The 16,029-nt window shown below is 50.9% G+C and overlaps 1 protein-coding gene across 2 annotated transcripts in view; it reads left to right on the top strand.

Annotated features, from left to right (window-relative positions):
- DENND1B (DENN domain containing 1B) overlaps window positions 1–16,029 on the top strand; it is a 228,878-nt gene that overhangs the window by 159,710 nt on the left and 53,139 nt on the right. For both annotated transcript variants that reach the window (XM_048496683.1, XM_048496684.1), the window contains exons 11-12: window positions 5,285–5,330; window positions 6,422–6,523. In XM_048496683.1, coding sequence (XP_048352640.1) covers window positions 5,285–5,330; window positions 6,422–6,523 — 148 coding nt within the window. The remainder of the gene's footprint in view (window positions 1–5,284; window positions 5,331–6,421; window positions 6,524–16,029) is intronic.

The raw sequence follows: 16,029 nt of genomic DNA, 5'->3' as shown, positions 1-16,029 counted from the left end.
TCCAAGCCCCCCCTCCCCGATGCTTTCTCCCCTTGACTTGTCTATTCAGGAATTTGACACGGATTGCCCACTCTTCGCCCAAGAGGGTCCTGGGTACAAGATCAGCTTGCAGGGAATGGTAACAAGACCCTGGGAGTTGAGAAAGGTGCCATGCAGCATATTTAGTGGAATTGTGCATTGCAATACAATAATAATAAAGGAGAACAAGGTGTGTTTTATGCTCCATTAGTGATGCACCGCATAAATGCTGCCCAGTGGCATGGCTGGCCAAGTCATAGTTCACAAGCATCACAGAGACTTTGCAGAAATCAGGCAAAAGAGGCAACTGCTTCAGCATGATTTTTCGTCTCTAGGAAGTTTGCAAAGAAAAGAAATGACAAGATTTCCTATTGAAAATATGGGGAAAAAATGGGAGAGGATGCCATGCCTAAGGAGCAAGGAATGCCTTGTATTGGCCCATTAAAATATATTACAGCACACAAAATGAAAACATGGAATGGGGTTTGAATGATGCCCTTGGGTCCAAGAGAGACTGTTTGAGGACTGATCCTCGCGGATCTCCTGGCTGCCCTTCCCACCAAGTTGTCCTTGCAGTTTAAAAAGACTTATTTTTTAAGAGTTCAAAATGTGTTCTTTGCATAAATAATTTATATACAGTGTTATCTTCATTTTAAATGTCAAAAAGTATTTTCGGCTCCAAGTGTTTTCTTTTCCGTGGAAAACGGGTCCAAATGGCTCTTTGGGTATTCAAGGTTGCTGACCCCTGTCATAGAAGATTCTACAGATACTATCCCAAAATAACATGCTGTGTCCCAGGTTATATGGTAGATACAGTGCACTTTGAAGAAGATAAGTTTGGTTCAATTGTAAGGAGTAATGTGTATGTTTCTATGGGACTGAGACTTTTTAGATTCTTTTTTGTCATGCATACTGAAGGAGGAATGAATGATGGAGTACTATATAAAGAAGGCTTACTGCCAGTCTTGCCTATATTACCAAAAAGGTTTGTTGCAGTTCAGCTTAGCCTGGTTCTATCTGCTTTAACCAACAGCCCCTCACTGGTCTGTGATACTGAATCATTGTGTCTCAGGTGAACCTGGTGTTAGGTCATCTGTGCCTACAATGCATGTCATGAATGAGGGACATAAATTGGTCCCAGCACACATTCCCTGATGTTGCAAGTCTTTCCCCTGTTGAATCCCTTCTGTGACCCTTGTATTTTGCTGGCCATGTGCATCTGAGTACAAAAGACTATGCGATGACAGATAATCAATACCATCAGAACGGGCACCTGTTTGGAAAAATGCAGGGCAAGCCACTTGAGATGTGAACTTAAATATATATATAAGTTAAATATATATAAAGTTAAATATATATATAAATAATGTGGAGAGAGCTGCCGCCATCAGTTTCCAATCACTTAGCCCATTCTGTATCTGTATGCTAGCTGTTGAAAATTCATAAATGCAGAAGAGAACGTGTGTGGCGTTCTTGCCTAGCAACAGATCTTCAGGGAAAAAGAGATCCTCTAGGGATGCTGAAGAACTTGTATTAGATAGTCAACAGAGGAAAAGAAGCCTTAAATGGAGAGTCTATTGTGGTTCTTCTGCAAATCATTTTTTGGGTAGCCATTCAGGTACCAGCTGCTTTTGCATCCCAAAGGGGTGCAGATGAACTGTTCATTAATATTATTAAGTCCTAGACATAGGCTGGGTGCCATTTATTGGACCTGACATCCTCAGTCAGAATTTATTTTCTTTCTTTTCTTTCTTTCTTTCTTTCTTTCTTTCTTTCTTTCTTTCTTTCTTTCTTTCTTTCTTTCTTTCTTTCTTTCTTTCTTTCTTTCTTTCTTTCTTTCTTTCTTTCTTTCTTTCTTTCTTTCTTTTCTTTTCTTTCTTTCTTTCTTTCTTTCTTTCCAATATACTGGTAAATATTTTGCAATTAATATTTTGCAAGTTGTTATCATTTCATATTTTGTTGAAGATTCTGCATACAGATAAAATGAGTTGTCAGCACAAGGCTAAACCTATATCAAATAGGTGATGTGTAGAAAACATGTAAGGAAATATTGTCCTGATATAAAAATCCTTTTAATCTTGTTTTATGTATCTGATTTACATGTGCTTATAATATTTTCTTGGTGGCTTTTTCCCAGCTAAAACATTAATTTACCAAAGAACTCTCATCTCCACTTATGCTCTATCATAGTTTTCATAGTTACAAGGTCTTTGAGGTTTCAGTGCAATCTGCCATAATCTTTATAGTACCTTGTCTCCTAGACAGAATAGAAGAAGAGTGTTTTTACTCCTCACAGATTATCAAATTGTGATCCCATTTGATAATTCTTAATGCTTGCTGCAGATTCTAATACTGTTTATGATTTACTCATAATTGTATTCCAGCACAAGATTTCCTGGGCTAAAACTCATTTCTTCAATTCCGTATAGCTCCTAACTAGATTATCATTTTAGGCAGGAATATGAAAAAACAAGCGTGGTCCATGTTTACATACATACTCAAAATACAAAATGAAATGTAGTTGAATGCTTCAGATCTAATCAAGGAAAAATACACAGGCCATTCACTTGTTATACTAAGTTAATGAACATGTGGTAAACCTACATAAAATATGTAGTGAAGAGTTACTCATTGCATCTGAAGAAGTTGTAGGGTGTAGTCAAAAAAAAACCTTGGGATGGAATAAAATATTGTTCATCTTTTAAGATACCACTAGGTACAGCGTCATTATACTGCCACTCACAAGTACTGTATGAGGTAGGCCAGTGTGTTTCCATTGTACACCATGAGATTCAGGATTCTAATTCCTTCCTGAGCAAGTACCAATAAATAAATAAATAAAAGAAAAGTGTAATAGTAGTAAATTTTTGGGAGTGATCTAATTAGTCTTCTGAAAATGGCAAAGCATGTACACAGGTTATAAGAGAATTCTACATTTATATGGTCAAAGGATGCCATGGAAGAATGGACTTTCCCCATTTAGACCAGAGCCTTGTTACACTTTAAATAGTAACAAGTTTTTATTTTAGCATAAGTGTTGTGGATTCACTTTTTCAAATACATAAATCCATAACAAAGTAGGCTATGCCCATGATAGTTTATGTGAGAATAAAACTGTTAGTTTTTAAGGTTCTAAAATATTCCTGTCTATTAGTTTCATTTCACCTCTGTGGACTTAGTGTATATGGTGCTTCAGAATGTTGGAAGCACTTATATTTTTGCATATAAACTTACATACATACTTACATACATCATGTATGTGTAATAAATATGATACGAGACCGTCTTACCCAGTAGTGGGATTCAAATAATTTAACAACCAGTTCCGGTGGTGAGATTCAAATAAGTTAACAACTGGTTGTTTACAAGCACCATTTTAACAACCGAATCTGCGGAACTGGGGCGAACCTGCTAAATCCCACCACTGGTCTTACCCCATATGTCCCAACTCAAATTTACTAGTGGTTCCTGGCCCCGCAATGATGTGGCTAGCCTCTATTTGGGCCAGGCCCTTTTCTGCCCTGGCCTCTGCCTGGTGGAACGCTCTTCCTTAATCCTTTAAGGCCCTGCAGGACCTTGGTGAGTTCCGCAGGGCCTGTAAAAACTGAGCTGTTCCACCGGGCCTTCGGGGAGGCTGGCTGTTGATGGTCCACCCCCTCCTGATGCCCCATGTACCATCCAGTCCCCTTCTGGGAGCTTGGGGACCGAATGCCATTGTACTGTAATTGGTTTATAGGTTATGCTGCTGCTGTTGTTTCATGGGCCCTTTCCACATGGGCGTAATACAGCGGCCCAGGGACAGCAAAAATGCCATCCCTGGGATGCTGTTCGCACAGGAGGCGCTGTTGCATCGCAGCAGTGGTGTCCTGGCTGTCTGGGAGTGACATGAAGCCGCCCCTGTTAACCTCGCTAAACAAGTGGAGGGGGTGACCAGAGGGGAAAGTTGGGGCCGCTCGCACGCTAGCATGCAAAAAGTCCCCGAGCCTCCACCAGCATGATTCATGCCGGTGGAGGTCCGTTTCCGCCCATGAGCGGAAAGGCCCAAAGGGTTTTATCTGTGATTTATTATATTTTAATCTATATTTTGGATTTGTTGCATTTTACTTGTTGGTTGTTGCTTATTGCACACCACCCAGATCCCTTCGGGGATTGGGCGGTCTACCAAATCCTATTATTACTATTATTGTAGATTTCACAGTTGCCAGATCTTTAGCTGGTTGTTGGCCTTCATTACAATTCGAGCCTCACCCAGAGGCCTAGGAAGTTGTAATGTATCGGCGTGGTATTCGTGCAGATCCCAGCAGGGCTGCCTTCTGAAGTTGACAGATGTTAATTTTGTCAAATCAAAGATGTTTCAAGTGCTGCCCTAGTGTTTTCGGGATGGCGTCCAGCGTGCCAATTACCACTGGGATGACCTCAGCTGGTTTATGCCATAGACGCTGAAGCTCGATGATGATGATGATGATGATGATGATGATGATGATGATGATGATGATGATGATGATGATTCATAACTCTTACTGCAAGCTTCTGTGGTAGCCATATTAGATCCATTCAGATTTGAGTCCAGTAGCACTTCAGAGACCAAAAAGAGTCTCAAGGTGTAAGCTTTCAACAGTCAAAGCTCCTTTAGTCAGAAATTAGTAGAAACAGAGATCTCTGAGTCTTTCTGTTTTAATCAGAAGGCGGATGTTGTAAAGAATGCTTGAAAAGGATGTCAAGGTACCACACTCATACGCATTTATACTTATATATATATATGTACTCAGAGATCTCCATGTCTGCTTGTGTCTGATGAAGTGAGCTTTGACTCTCAAAAGCTTCTGCCCTGGAACTCTTGTTTGTCTCTGTGGTGCTGCTGGATGAGAATCTAACTATTTTACTGCAGACCAATACAACTACCTCCTGAAACTATCATATCCTTGTTATTACAGAGCTGAGCTATGAATCAGGGATATCTATCCCCTAGCAAATGACCTTAACTTATATTCTATACTGGCTCATGTATTCAGTCCAGTGCAAACCACAAGTGCCATGGGTTATATTCCATTATACTGCTCTGCAAGGGACAGTGTGTTCTCTAAGTGAAAGTGCATGCTGCTGAAAGCACAAACTCTTGCTTGAACACTTTCTGCTTACAGAGTACCATCATCCTTATCTGACTGGGGTTATTAGAAACAATCCACTGTTTCAGTGGAATTGCAGAAAACAAATATCAGTGAGTTACCTTTTTGGAGATTTAATACCTTCATTTGTTTTAATTTAGTGCACCAATGCCGTATCTGATTGGCGTTCACATCAGTTTAATAGAGGTGAGTTTGTGCCTTTTACCTTTGATTATTCATGTATTTTTGAAAGAATGTATTGTCCTTCCACTATTTCTTGAAATGTAAGTTGCAAAATGATAAACTGAAGATGCCATAGAAACTCTGAATATCAGGATGAGGAGCCAGGAACATTTGTATTGGGGATGCAGGCAGCTCCAAGTTCTTTCTGCAGGCTTCATCTACAAGCATCATTTGGTATTCTCTGCTTTTTGGAAATAACATAGTAGCTGAAATGAAGGAGGAGGATGTGCTTTAGGTGGGCTCTAGAACTTTTCTTGAGCCTGATTCATTCCATTCTTCTGTTCCTTCTATAACGCTTCTTCAGCGTGGACCAATGAACAGGAGGAGGTTATTTTTTTACTGATCTCTTTTGGCTGGAAGTCATTTGGCAGCATCCAAACCTCTAACATGGGAGAGAGAGAAGCAGAAACAATTAAAAAGTAGACTGAAGCACTTACTTTTGCTGCATGTGCCTGTGGTTGATTTGAGAGGCTCAAGACTTCAGTGTCTGGACTGGAGCTGGTAGTTGAAAAGAGATGTACAATAGTGTCTATAAACATAGATTGTACCTACACCTAGTTTGCTGTTTCCTCCATTGGCACCAGTAGAAATTGAGGAATGTACCACAACACATAACTGGGGAAACATTCTAAAAATTGTTTTTCCCAAGTGCCCCTAGGACAGGATAGATTGACCAGGAGGAATCAACTACTAGAGAAAACCTCACCACAGATGTTCTTCCTTGCTGCCACCATAGAAAGGTTAAGAGCAATATTGATTTAACTTTGTTATATGGGCAGGTTTTATGCCACTGAGGCTAACATAATATCAGATACGTAAATAATTGGAACCAGGAAGTGCAGTTTTGTCTCAGGTTCTTCAAAGGAGATCTGGAAGCCTCATGCAGCACAGTTTTGCTGGTACAATGTTGCATCCATGCCAAGGATAGCCCAATTCAGTCTATAGAAAGTGTTGCCTAATGTTTGCTTAATTCCAAACTCTGTAGCATTTTACCATATTCAATTAAGCATGTGACATCTTTAAATGCTTGTAATTGGTTTTGTTTTCTTATCCAGAGAGTGAAAAGTAAATCACTCGAAGACGTGGTGATGCTAAATGTTGACACAAACACTTTGGAAACACCGTTTAATGACCTGAGCAACCTACCAAGTGAAGTGGTAAGCCAGAGAGGTTTCATCAGATGGTTTTCTTTCTGTTAGGTGCTTGAATTATGAACATTTTTCCTGCTTTTACTAGGGTGAAATAAAAGGAATTTTAAAAAGCCACCAGCTGCAGACCTTATATTTAAGGGGTTTTTTTCTAAACTGTTTTTGACAGTTGAGGACATGTTGAATGGAGCATCATGCTTCTTATTGTAAAAAAAGGGATCATAATTATAAAGCTAGCTGCATTCATTAGGCCTAGCTGCTTTAAACGCAAGAGTCTCTTCATCTCATCTTAATCATTATATTACAAAGTAGGCATTTCTGTCTGCCTAGTGGCATATCTTGCAAAAAAAAAAGAGTTTTTGAAAGCAAAAAGAAGGGGGCCAATTATCGGCTTCTGGTTCCCTGCCACCTGCCAGCACATCTCCTTTTAATTAATGATCTGATGACACTGGTCAATATAATAAGAAATGCTTGTACAGTTGGGGTCAAAAAATTCACACTTTGATCTTTTTCAACTTTCTGAAACATTTATTTGTTTTCTCTAAATTATTTCAGTTTTATTTTAATCTCTTCTATCCTGCTGAGGACTGGATGAATTGGAAAACCCTGCTCTGTTTGTCATTTGCCTTGGCAGAGCAAAGACTGCTTACTTAGAATTCTATTTGTAAATTAAACTGCAAACCCAGTTTGTCATAAAAGACATAGGATCCTTTTGAAAATGACGAAAACTGTCTTTTGTATGTAAAGGAAGATGAATTAAGTGCCAGTTCCTCTTGGACTTTGATCTTAACCAGTTTCTTTTCCCTGCTGCTTATAATGGAACATATTCTATATTTCATGTTAAATAGATACACAAAAATAGCATTTATTTTACTTGGCTGTTGTGCAACACGGTTTTGAAGAGAACATTCCTTAGTTTACCGTATTCTGTACGTTATGAGTTCTAGACAGAATGCAGTAGAGGCAGTTAACTAGATAGATATTAAGAAATATTCCAGATTGAGGGTGAAATATTGCACTGTTCCAAAACGTGTTATTAAAACAAATATTTAATTCCAAAACAGTATGACATGGTAATATAATTTAAATGCATGGGTCATTAAGTATTGTGTATTAAGATGCTTTCCAGTCATGCACTTTTTCAAACATTTAAACTGAACCAAGATCAAATTAAAAATGACAATTTATACATTGGCACAGAAAATTTGTAATTTAATCACTAATTGTGACATTAAACTTAGTGGTTTCTGATAGAAACCCAGTCTATGCAAAATTCTACTGTCAGAATAGTACACATAACTGGGAAAAAGGGAAAGCTCCTGATTTTGTCAGTGCCAAATATAAACACACCCAAAAGTTCACTGCTTGCTTTCTAGTTACAATTGTAAAATCAATTCTTAATTATTACTAATAAGCTTTATACTTTTCTCTATTATATCTGTTTTCTAGTTCTTCAGTTCTTCAGATTTACAAATCATCAGTTCATTGTTTCTGAATTGTTGAATGTCTACTATTGTTGAATGTCTACTATGTCTACTGAATGTCTACTATGTCTACTGAATTGTTGAATGTCTACTATGTTGAAAGTCTACTATTAATGATAAAAAGTCCCTTCATGATGATCACCTTTCCAACACAAATTTGAAAAGTTTTTATATACCTTTGCCAGTTTCTCCAGCAACAAGTATCAACATCCAAAATACATCATTTTATAAAAATGTTCTTTAAGACTGAAACTTAATGTGAAGTTGAGCTTCTTTAACCACATGTTCTCCTGTTGTTCCGTTTGTATGGCCCATGGGCAGCCCCATCCAAAGGACTCTGGCAGCCGAGTACAGTGCCACTGCTGCACTTCCATGCTACCTCCTGAGGACTTCCAGAAGGTGCAGAGAGATAGCCAGCACAAAGAAAACCCCAGTAGCCTGCAAAGCCCTCTATAGGGCTCAATGGAGTTATGCCACCCTTTTGGGTGGTATAAATCTAAGGCCCTGGCTATGGTGGTCCCAGCTCCAAAGCTTAGGTGGAAGCCAACTAAAGTTGACTCCACTCCTGGGAATGCCTGCTACCCTATGCTGGCATCCATTTGGATGTCAGAGTAATTCAGCAGCAGCACCACTTCCGGGTTTTGCCACCACAGAGCTCTGGGACATCACAGATGCCAGTGTCCTTGCCCCTCTCCACTGGCTGAGATGTCCCTTATGCTGGTGGAGGGAGCAAATTCACCAGCATGGCCCCATGCTTCATCCGAGCGGCAGTTCACTTCTCCTCTCCTGGACTGAGCCATTTGTCATATACTCTTTTACTACTTTTTTAGATCTCAACAAGAGCTTATGTTTTTTACAATAACATGATCATCATTCATACTTCAAATTCAGTCTTAGAGTCTTCAAAACCATGAGATCTGTTACCTGTTTTAAATCTTTCAAATAATTGTGCATAAAAGCAATTACAAGTATTTCTTCCTACTAATAATTGATCTTTTGTTTTCATTTTATATTTCTCTTGAGAAAATTCTAAAATGACATGATATTTATCGACTTATTTTAGATATTATTTCATGTTGAATAATGCTTCTTGTGGTAAGAGCCACCTTGGTGTTTTTAACATAGCCCAGTCCCATGTTCTCAGAATGACACACTTAATATAATGATTATTTAAAATGTTAATAGCTTTATCATACCATAAATAGCCATACCATCCATATCTCAGCTCATATCCTTCCAGGTTGAGTCAGTCTTCTATTTCTCAACATAATTCATTCTTTCAGCCAAACCGACAATAAACCTCAAAATATAATTTCAGATCAGGAAAACCTAGACCTCTTTCTTTTGACAAAGTTTGATAAACACTTTTACCATTGTTTATATTTAATATAATTTGCCGCGATCAGTATTATTTGAAACAAGAATACCATACTTGGTGGTCCATTCAAAATACAATAGATTAACAAATTAGAGTCATCCACTTATTGGTCAACATATACATTTTGGCCTTGTATTTAGGATGAATCATCATTTTTCTTAGTTTAGGGAGAGGTGACATGTAAATTACCAACAATGAAATAAACTAATTAGATCCTAGAACTGCAATCCTGAGCCCTCCGGGGGAGGGCGGTATATAAACCCAACCAATAAAATAAATAAATAAATCCTGTAGTTACAAAGCTTGTGCTGAGTACTGAGCATCCAGGGATTTCTCCTCCGTGAACAGGACAGTACTCAATGTATACAGTGTGCATTCCCCATTCATGGAGCTATATATTATATTTTAAGACTACAATCCAATACTTCTTGTGCATGCTGATTGGGCAGAAATAGCCAGAGAGGGCATAGTGTGAATGTCTGCCACGTAATGAAATAAACCAGAACAACTTTATTTGACTTCTTCAGTTTCCTGGATTGAAGCATGTAAACATACAGAATCACAACTTCTTAATTGAGGAAGCAATCTCTCTAAATGCTGTTTCACTCAGATAATATGTGAAGAGGCCCATAATTATAAAGAATAGTAGTAGTTGTAAGCATAGTGCCTTTATTCTTGCATTCCATTTTTTGCAATTTAATGTACGTATGTTAGTGGGAGAGGTCTAGAATTAAAAAAAAACAATATTATCAGAGTCGTGGATTAAATATAGAACCTTGATCCAAGCATCAGTGGTTATTCCAGTAAATATACAGAACTTCTTTGTGATCAAGCTTCTTTGGTTTATGTTCTGGAGTTCTGTGGATAGTAAATTCCAGAATTGGAACAAATTTCTGAAAACATATCTCCATCTTTCTAGGTTAGTAGTTACAATGATACATACAGCTGATAAATATTAATTAGGATTTCATATTTTTATTAAGTAGTTCTGTTGAGTTTTTGCAAAAAAAAAACATTAACTATAAAATATATAACAAAACTTGGGAAATAACTCCTTTATTCTTCAGTTTTTCCCTATGCTGAAACAAAGTTTGTTTTGTTACTGGATGTTTGACTGTCCTTATCTGTTCCATTCTGACAGGAGAATGAAGCAGGCTTTCTTGAGAAGCTAATTGGTTAATTAAAAACACGTATAAGTATAGACAGAGAGTAAGCCACTATATAGCCTCTATACTGATTTTAGCTTATAAACGGACAAAGGGCCACTTTGTATCACAAAATAATAAGCACAAGTGTGCAAATTTTGTTTTAAATGTTTACAGAGTTTTGCAACAATATACTAATAGTAAATGAGTTTCATTTTAAATCATGATCTAAATATTTGCATAGTAATTTTAATACATTGTTCATGTAAACAACACTTGTGCATACAATACTTTTTCTACATATTTTCTCAAAGATAATGAACTTGTTTGTTTACAGATGGTCTTAAAAATGACTTGTCTTAAAGACTAGAGCTATGTTTGCTGTCTGGGAGATCTGTGATAAAATCTTCTTTGTAACCATTAAGGAGACTATATCGCATTTCTATCGTTTGACTTTTAAACAGTTGCACAGTTATCTCCATAGGTCTATTTAATATGGTAATGTCTTATTTGCTATGAACAGCCTTTCATTTGAAAGCAAAGTTATCAGATGAAATCTGAAAAACATTACTGTTTGGCATTGTGACCAATCAACTGTTTAATAAATTACCTGAGACTTCAGGCCTTTTTAAATCATCCACCAAAGTGATTAAATTATACTTACAGGCTAGATAACTTTCTTTGCATGTGAACTCTATTAGTTTGTCAGATTGACCAGTGGTCTTGACTGTTCAAAGGTCAGCGGTCACAGTTGTCCTGCATTACCCGTCCTTTTTTCATGTGGACCCTCTGCTGCGTTGTGTGCTGTAATCTTCTTAATGGCTTCATTCCAATATTCACACATAATATTTTAGATTTATTGACTGTTAGTAATACTACCATGCCAGTAGCAGTTCCGCTGCTCCTAAGGTATTCAAAATTAGAAAAATAAATCAATGTATGACTTTTCAGGAATCCTTTGTTTCTCTTTAGGGAGGAAAAGCCCTATTCCTGTCTTCTGCCAAGAGTACTTGGGTTTTGCAGTTCATCATTTCACTATGGATTTGCCTCACACTTTAGAGATATAAATCCCCTAAATAAATAGCAGATTCATTAGGAACTGGGTTTTTTAGTTTGTTTTTTAGTGGAGAATGAGAGATACAATATGTATTGCATTTGGGGCGTTATGTCAATCACAGTACAATCCAATCCAGTTAGTCTATTCTAACATCAGAGATACCAGGTTTAGACTGTAATTAACCATGTATAGGATTGCACTATTGGTTGAAAATTTAAACTGTGGTGGAAATGGATATGAAAGCTCCCACTGAGATCTGAGGGATGACAGTTGCAGATTTATGACTCATCCTGTGGTTTACATATCTGCATATTTGCCTATAATCAGTATATCTAATAGTGGACATGTCACCATCTGCAAATACTTGAATTTGTGGCTGGGGGCCATGTTGAGAGAAGGGAGGATTTTCTTCAAACTTGGGAGAACTCTCTCTAGGTTTACAAAAAAATCCCAAATTTTAAAAGGGAGAGGGTTACAAAAAAGAGATCAGTGCTGGTGTGATCTTCGGATCACTGCTATTTGTTTGAGAACTTCCTGCTTCCCTGCTGCTGTGGCCATGGTGATGGTGGCAGATGAGGTGCAACCTGCGATGCTCCCCTTCCTTCACTGCTGAGGTGGTGACATTGGAGGCGAGTGGGTGTGTGAGGAGGACCTAGAACCTCCACTACTAACCTGTTGGATCTGGCAGTTGCTGTTGCCACTGCAATGTGAGCCAGATGGCTGCACAGGCGGGTGGAGTGGCAGGGGTGTGTGCCCCCCCCACCCCCCCCCCCCCCCACCCCCCCCCCCCCCCACCCCCCCCCCCCCCCACCCCCCCCCCCCCCCACCCCCCCCCCCCCCCACCCCCCCCCCCCCCCACCCCCCCCCCCCCCCACCCCCCCCCCCCCCCACCCCCCCCCCCCCCCACCCCCCCCCCCCCCCACCCCCCCCCCCCCCCACCCCCCCCCCCCCCCACCCCCCCCCCCCCCCACCCCCCCCCCCCCCCACCCCCCCCCCCCCCCACCCCCCCCCCCCCCCACCCCCCCCCCCCCCCACCCCCCCCCCCCCCCACCCCCCCCCCCCCCCACCCCCCCCCCCCCCCACCCCCCCCCCCCCCCACCCCCCCCCCCCCCCACCCCCCCCCCCCCCCACCCCCCCCCCCCCCCACCCCCCCCCCCCCCCACCCCCCCCCCCCCCCACCCCCCCCCCCCCCCACCCCCCCCCCCCCCCACCCCCCCCCCCCCCCACCCCCCCCCCCCCCCACCCCCCCCCCCCCCCACCCCCCCCCCCCCCCACCCCCCCCCCCCCCCACCCCCCCCCCCCCCCACCCCCCCCCCCCCCCACCCCCCCCCCCCCCCACCCCCCCCCCCCCCCACCCCCCCCCCCCCCCACCCCCCCCCCCCCCCACCCCCCCCCCCCCCCACCCCCCCCCCCCCCCACCCCCCCCCCCCCCCACCCCCCCCCCCCCCCACCCCCCCCCCCCCCCACCCCCCCCCCCCCCCACCCCCCCCCCCCCCCACCCCCCCCCCCCCCCACCCCCCCCCCCCCCCACCCCCCCCCCCCCCCACCCCCCCCCCCCCCCACCCCCCCCCCCCCCCACCCCCCCCCCCCCCCACCCCCCCCCCCCCCCACCCCCCCCCCCCCCCACCCCCCCCCCCCCCCACCCCCCCCCCCCCCCACCCCCCCCCCCCCCCACCCCCCCCCCCCCCCACCCCCCCCCCCCCCCACCCCCCCCCCCCCCCACCCCCCCCCCCCCCCACCCCCCCCCCCCCCCACCCCCCCCCCCCCCCACCCCCCCCCCCCCCCACCCCCCCCCCCCCCCACCCCCCCCCCCCCCCACCCCCCCCCCCCCCCACCCCCCCCCCCCCCCACCCCCCCCCCCCCCCACCCCCCCCCCCCCCCACCCCCCCCCCCCCCCACCCCCCCCCCCCCCCACCCCCCCCCCCCCCCACCCCCCCCCCCCCCCACCCCCCCCCCCCCCCACCCCCCCCCCCCCCCACCCCCCCCCCCCCCCACCCCCCCCCCCCCCCACCCCCCCCCCCCCCCACCCCCCCCCCCCCCCACCCCCCCCCCCCCCCACCCCCCCCCCCCCCCACCCCCCCCCCCCCCCACCCCCCCCCCCCCCCACCCCCCCCCCCCCCCACCCCCCCCCCCCCCCACCCCCCCCCCCCCCCACCCCCCCCCCCCCCCACCCCCCCCCCCCCCCACCCCCCCCCCCCCCCACCCCCCCCCCCCCCCACCCCCCCCCCCCCCCACCCCCCCCCCCCCCCACCCCCCCCCCCCCCCACCCCCCCCCCCCCCCACCCCCCCCCCCCCCCACCCCCCCCCCCCCCCACCCCCCCCCCCCCCCACCCCCCCCCCCCCCCACCCCCCCCCCCCCCCACCCCCCCCCCCCCCCACCCCCCCCCCCCCCCACCCCCCCCCCCCCCCACCCCCCCCCCCCCCCACCCCCCCCCCCCCCCACCCCCCCCCCCCCCCACCCCCCCCCCCCCCCACCCCCCCCCCCCCCCACCCCCCCCCCCCCCCACCCCCCCCCCCCCCCACCCCCCCCCCCCCCCACCCCCCCCCCCCCCCACCCCCCCCCCCCCCCACCCCCCCCCCCCCCCACCCCCCCCCCCCCCCACCCCCCCCCCCCCCCACCCCCCCCCCCCCCCACCCCCCCCCCCCCCCACCCCCCCCCCCCCCCACCCCCCCCCCCCCCCACCCCCCCCCCCCCCCACCCCCCCCCCCCCCCACCCCCCCCCCCCCCCACCCCCCCCCCCCCCCACCCCCCCCCCCCCCCACCCCCCCCCCCCCCCACCCCCCCCCCCCCCCACCCCCCCCCCCCCCCACCCCCCCCCCCCCCCACCCCCCCCCCCCCCCACCCCCCCCCCCCCCCACCCCCCCCCCCCCCCACCCCCCCCCCCCCCCACCCCCCCCCCCCCCCACCCCCCCCCCCCCCCACCCCCCCCCCCCCCCACCCCCCCCCCCCCCCACCCCCCCCCCCCCCCACCCCCCCCCCCCCCCACCCCCCCCCCCCCCCACCCCCCCCCCCCCCCACCCCCCCCCCCCCCCACCCCCCCCCCCCCCCACCCCCCCCCCCCCCCACCCCCCCCCCCCCCCACCCCCCCCCCCCCCCACCCCCCCCCCCCCCCACCCCCCCCCCCCCCCACCCCCCCCCCCCCCCACCCCCCCCCCCCCCCACCCCCCCCCCCCCCCACCCCCCCCCCCCCCCACCCCCCCCCCCCCCCACCCCCCCCCCCCCCCACCCCCCCCCCCCCCCACCCCCCCCCCCCCCCACCCCCCCCCCCCCCCACCCCCCCCCCCCCCCACCCCCCCCCCCCCCCACCCCCCCCCCCCCCCACCCCCCCCCCCCCCCACCCCCCCCCCCCCCCACCCCCCCCCCCCCCCACCCCCCCCCCCCCCCACCCCCCCCCCCCCCCACCCCCCCCCCCCCCCACCCCCCCCCCCCCCCACCCCCCCCCCCCCCCACCCCCCCCCCCCCCCACCCCCCCCCCCCCCCACCCCCCCCCCCCCCCACCCCCCCCCCCCCCCACCCCCCCCCCCCCCCACCCCCCCCCCCCCCCACCCCCCCCCCCCCCCACCCCCCCCCCCCCCCACCCCCCCCCCCCCCCACCCCCCCCCCCCCCCACCCCCCCCCCCCCCCACCCCCCCCCCCCCCCACCCCCCCCCCCCCCCACCCCCCCCCCCCCCCACCCCCCCCCCCCCCCACCCCCCCCCCCCCCCACCCCCCCCCCCCCCCACCCCCCCCCCCCCCCACCCCCCCCCCCCCCCACCCCCCCCCCCCCCCACCCCCCCCCCCCCCCACCCCCCCCCCCCCCCACCCCCCCCCCCCCCCACCCCCCCCCCCCCCCACCCCCCCCCCCCCCCACCCCCCCCCCCCCCCACCCCCCCCCCCCCCCACCCCCCCCCCCCCCCACCCCCCCCCCCCCCCACCCCCCCCCCCCCCCACCCCCCCCCCCCCCCACCCCCCCCCCCCCCCACCCCCCCCCCCCCCCACCCCCCCCCCCCCCCACCCCCCCCCCCCCCCACCCCCCCCCCCCCCCACCCCCCCCCCCCCCCACCCCCCCCCCCCCCCACCCCCCCCCCCCCCCACCCCCCCCCCCCCCCACCCCCCCCCCCCCCCACCCCCCCCCCCCCCCACCCCCCCCCCCCCCCACCCCCCCCCCCCCCCACCCCCCCCCCCCCCCACCCCCCCCCCCCCCCACCCCCCCCCCCCCCCACCCCCCCCCCCCCCCACCCCCCCCCCCCCCCACCCCCCCCCCCCCCCACCCCCCCCCCCCCCCACCCCCCCCCCCCCCCACCCCCCCCCCCCCCCACCCCCCCCCCCCCCCACCCCCCCCCCCCCCCACCCCCCCCCCCCCCCACCCCCCCCCCCCCCCACCCCCCCCCCCCCCCACCCCCCCCCCCCCCCACCCCCCCCCCCCCCCACCCCCCCCCCCCCCCACCCCCCCCCCCCCCCACCCCCCCCC

This window comes from Sphaerodactylus townsendi, linkage group LG05 (assembly GCF_021028975.2).
Source record: "Sphaerodactylus townsendi isolate TG3544 linkage group LG05, MPM_Stown_v2.3, whole genome shotgun sequence".
In the NCBI taxonomy this organism is placed as follows: domain Eukaryota; kingdom Metazoa; phylum Chordata; class Lepidosauria; order Squamata; family Sphaerodactylidae; genus Sphaerodactylus; species Sphaerodactylus townsendi.
Note: the sequence above shows the minus strand (reverse complement) of the source record. Positions and strands in the feature narration are given on the sequence as shown.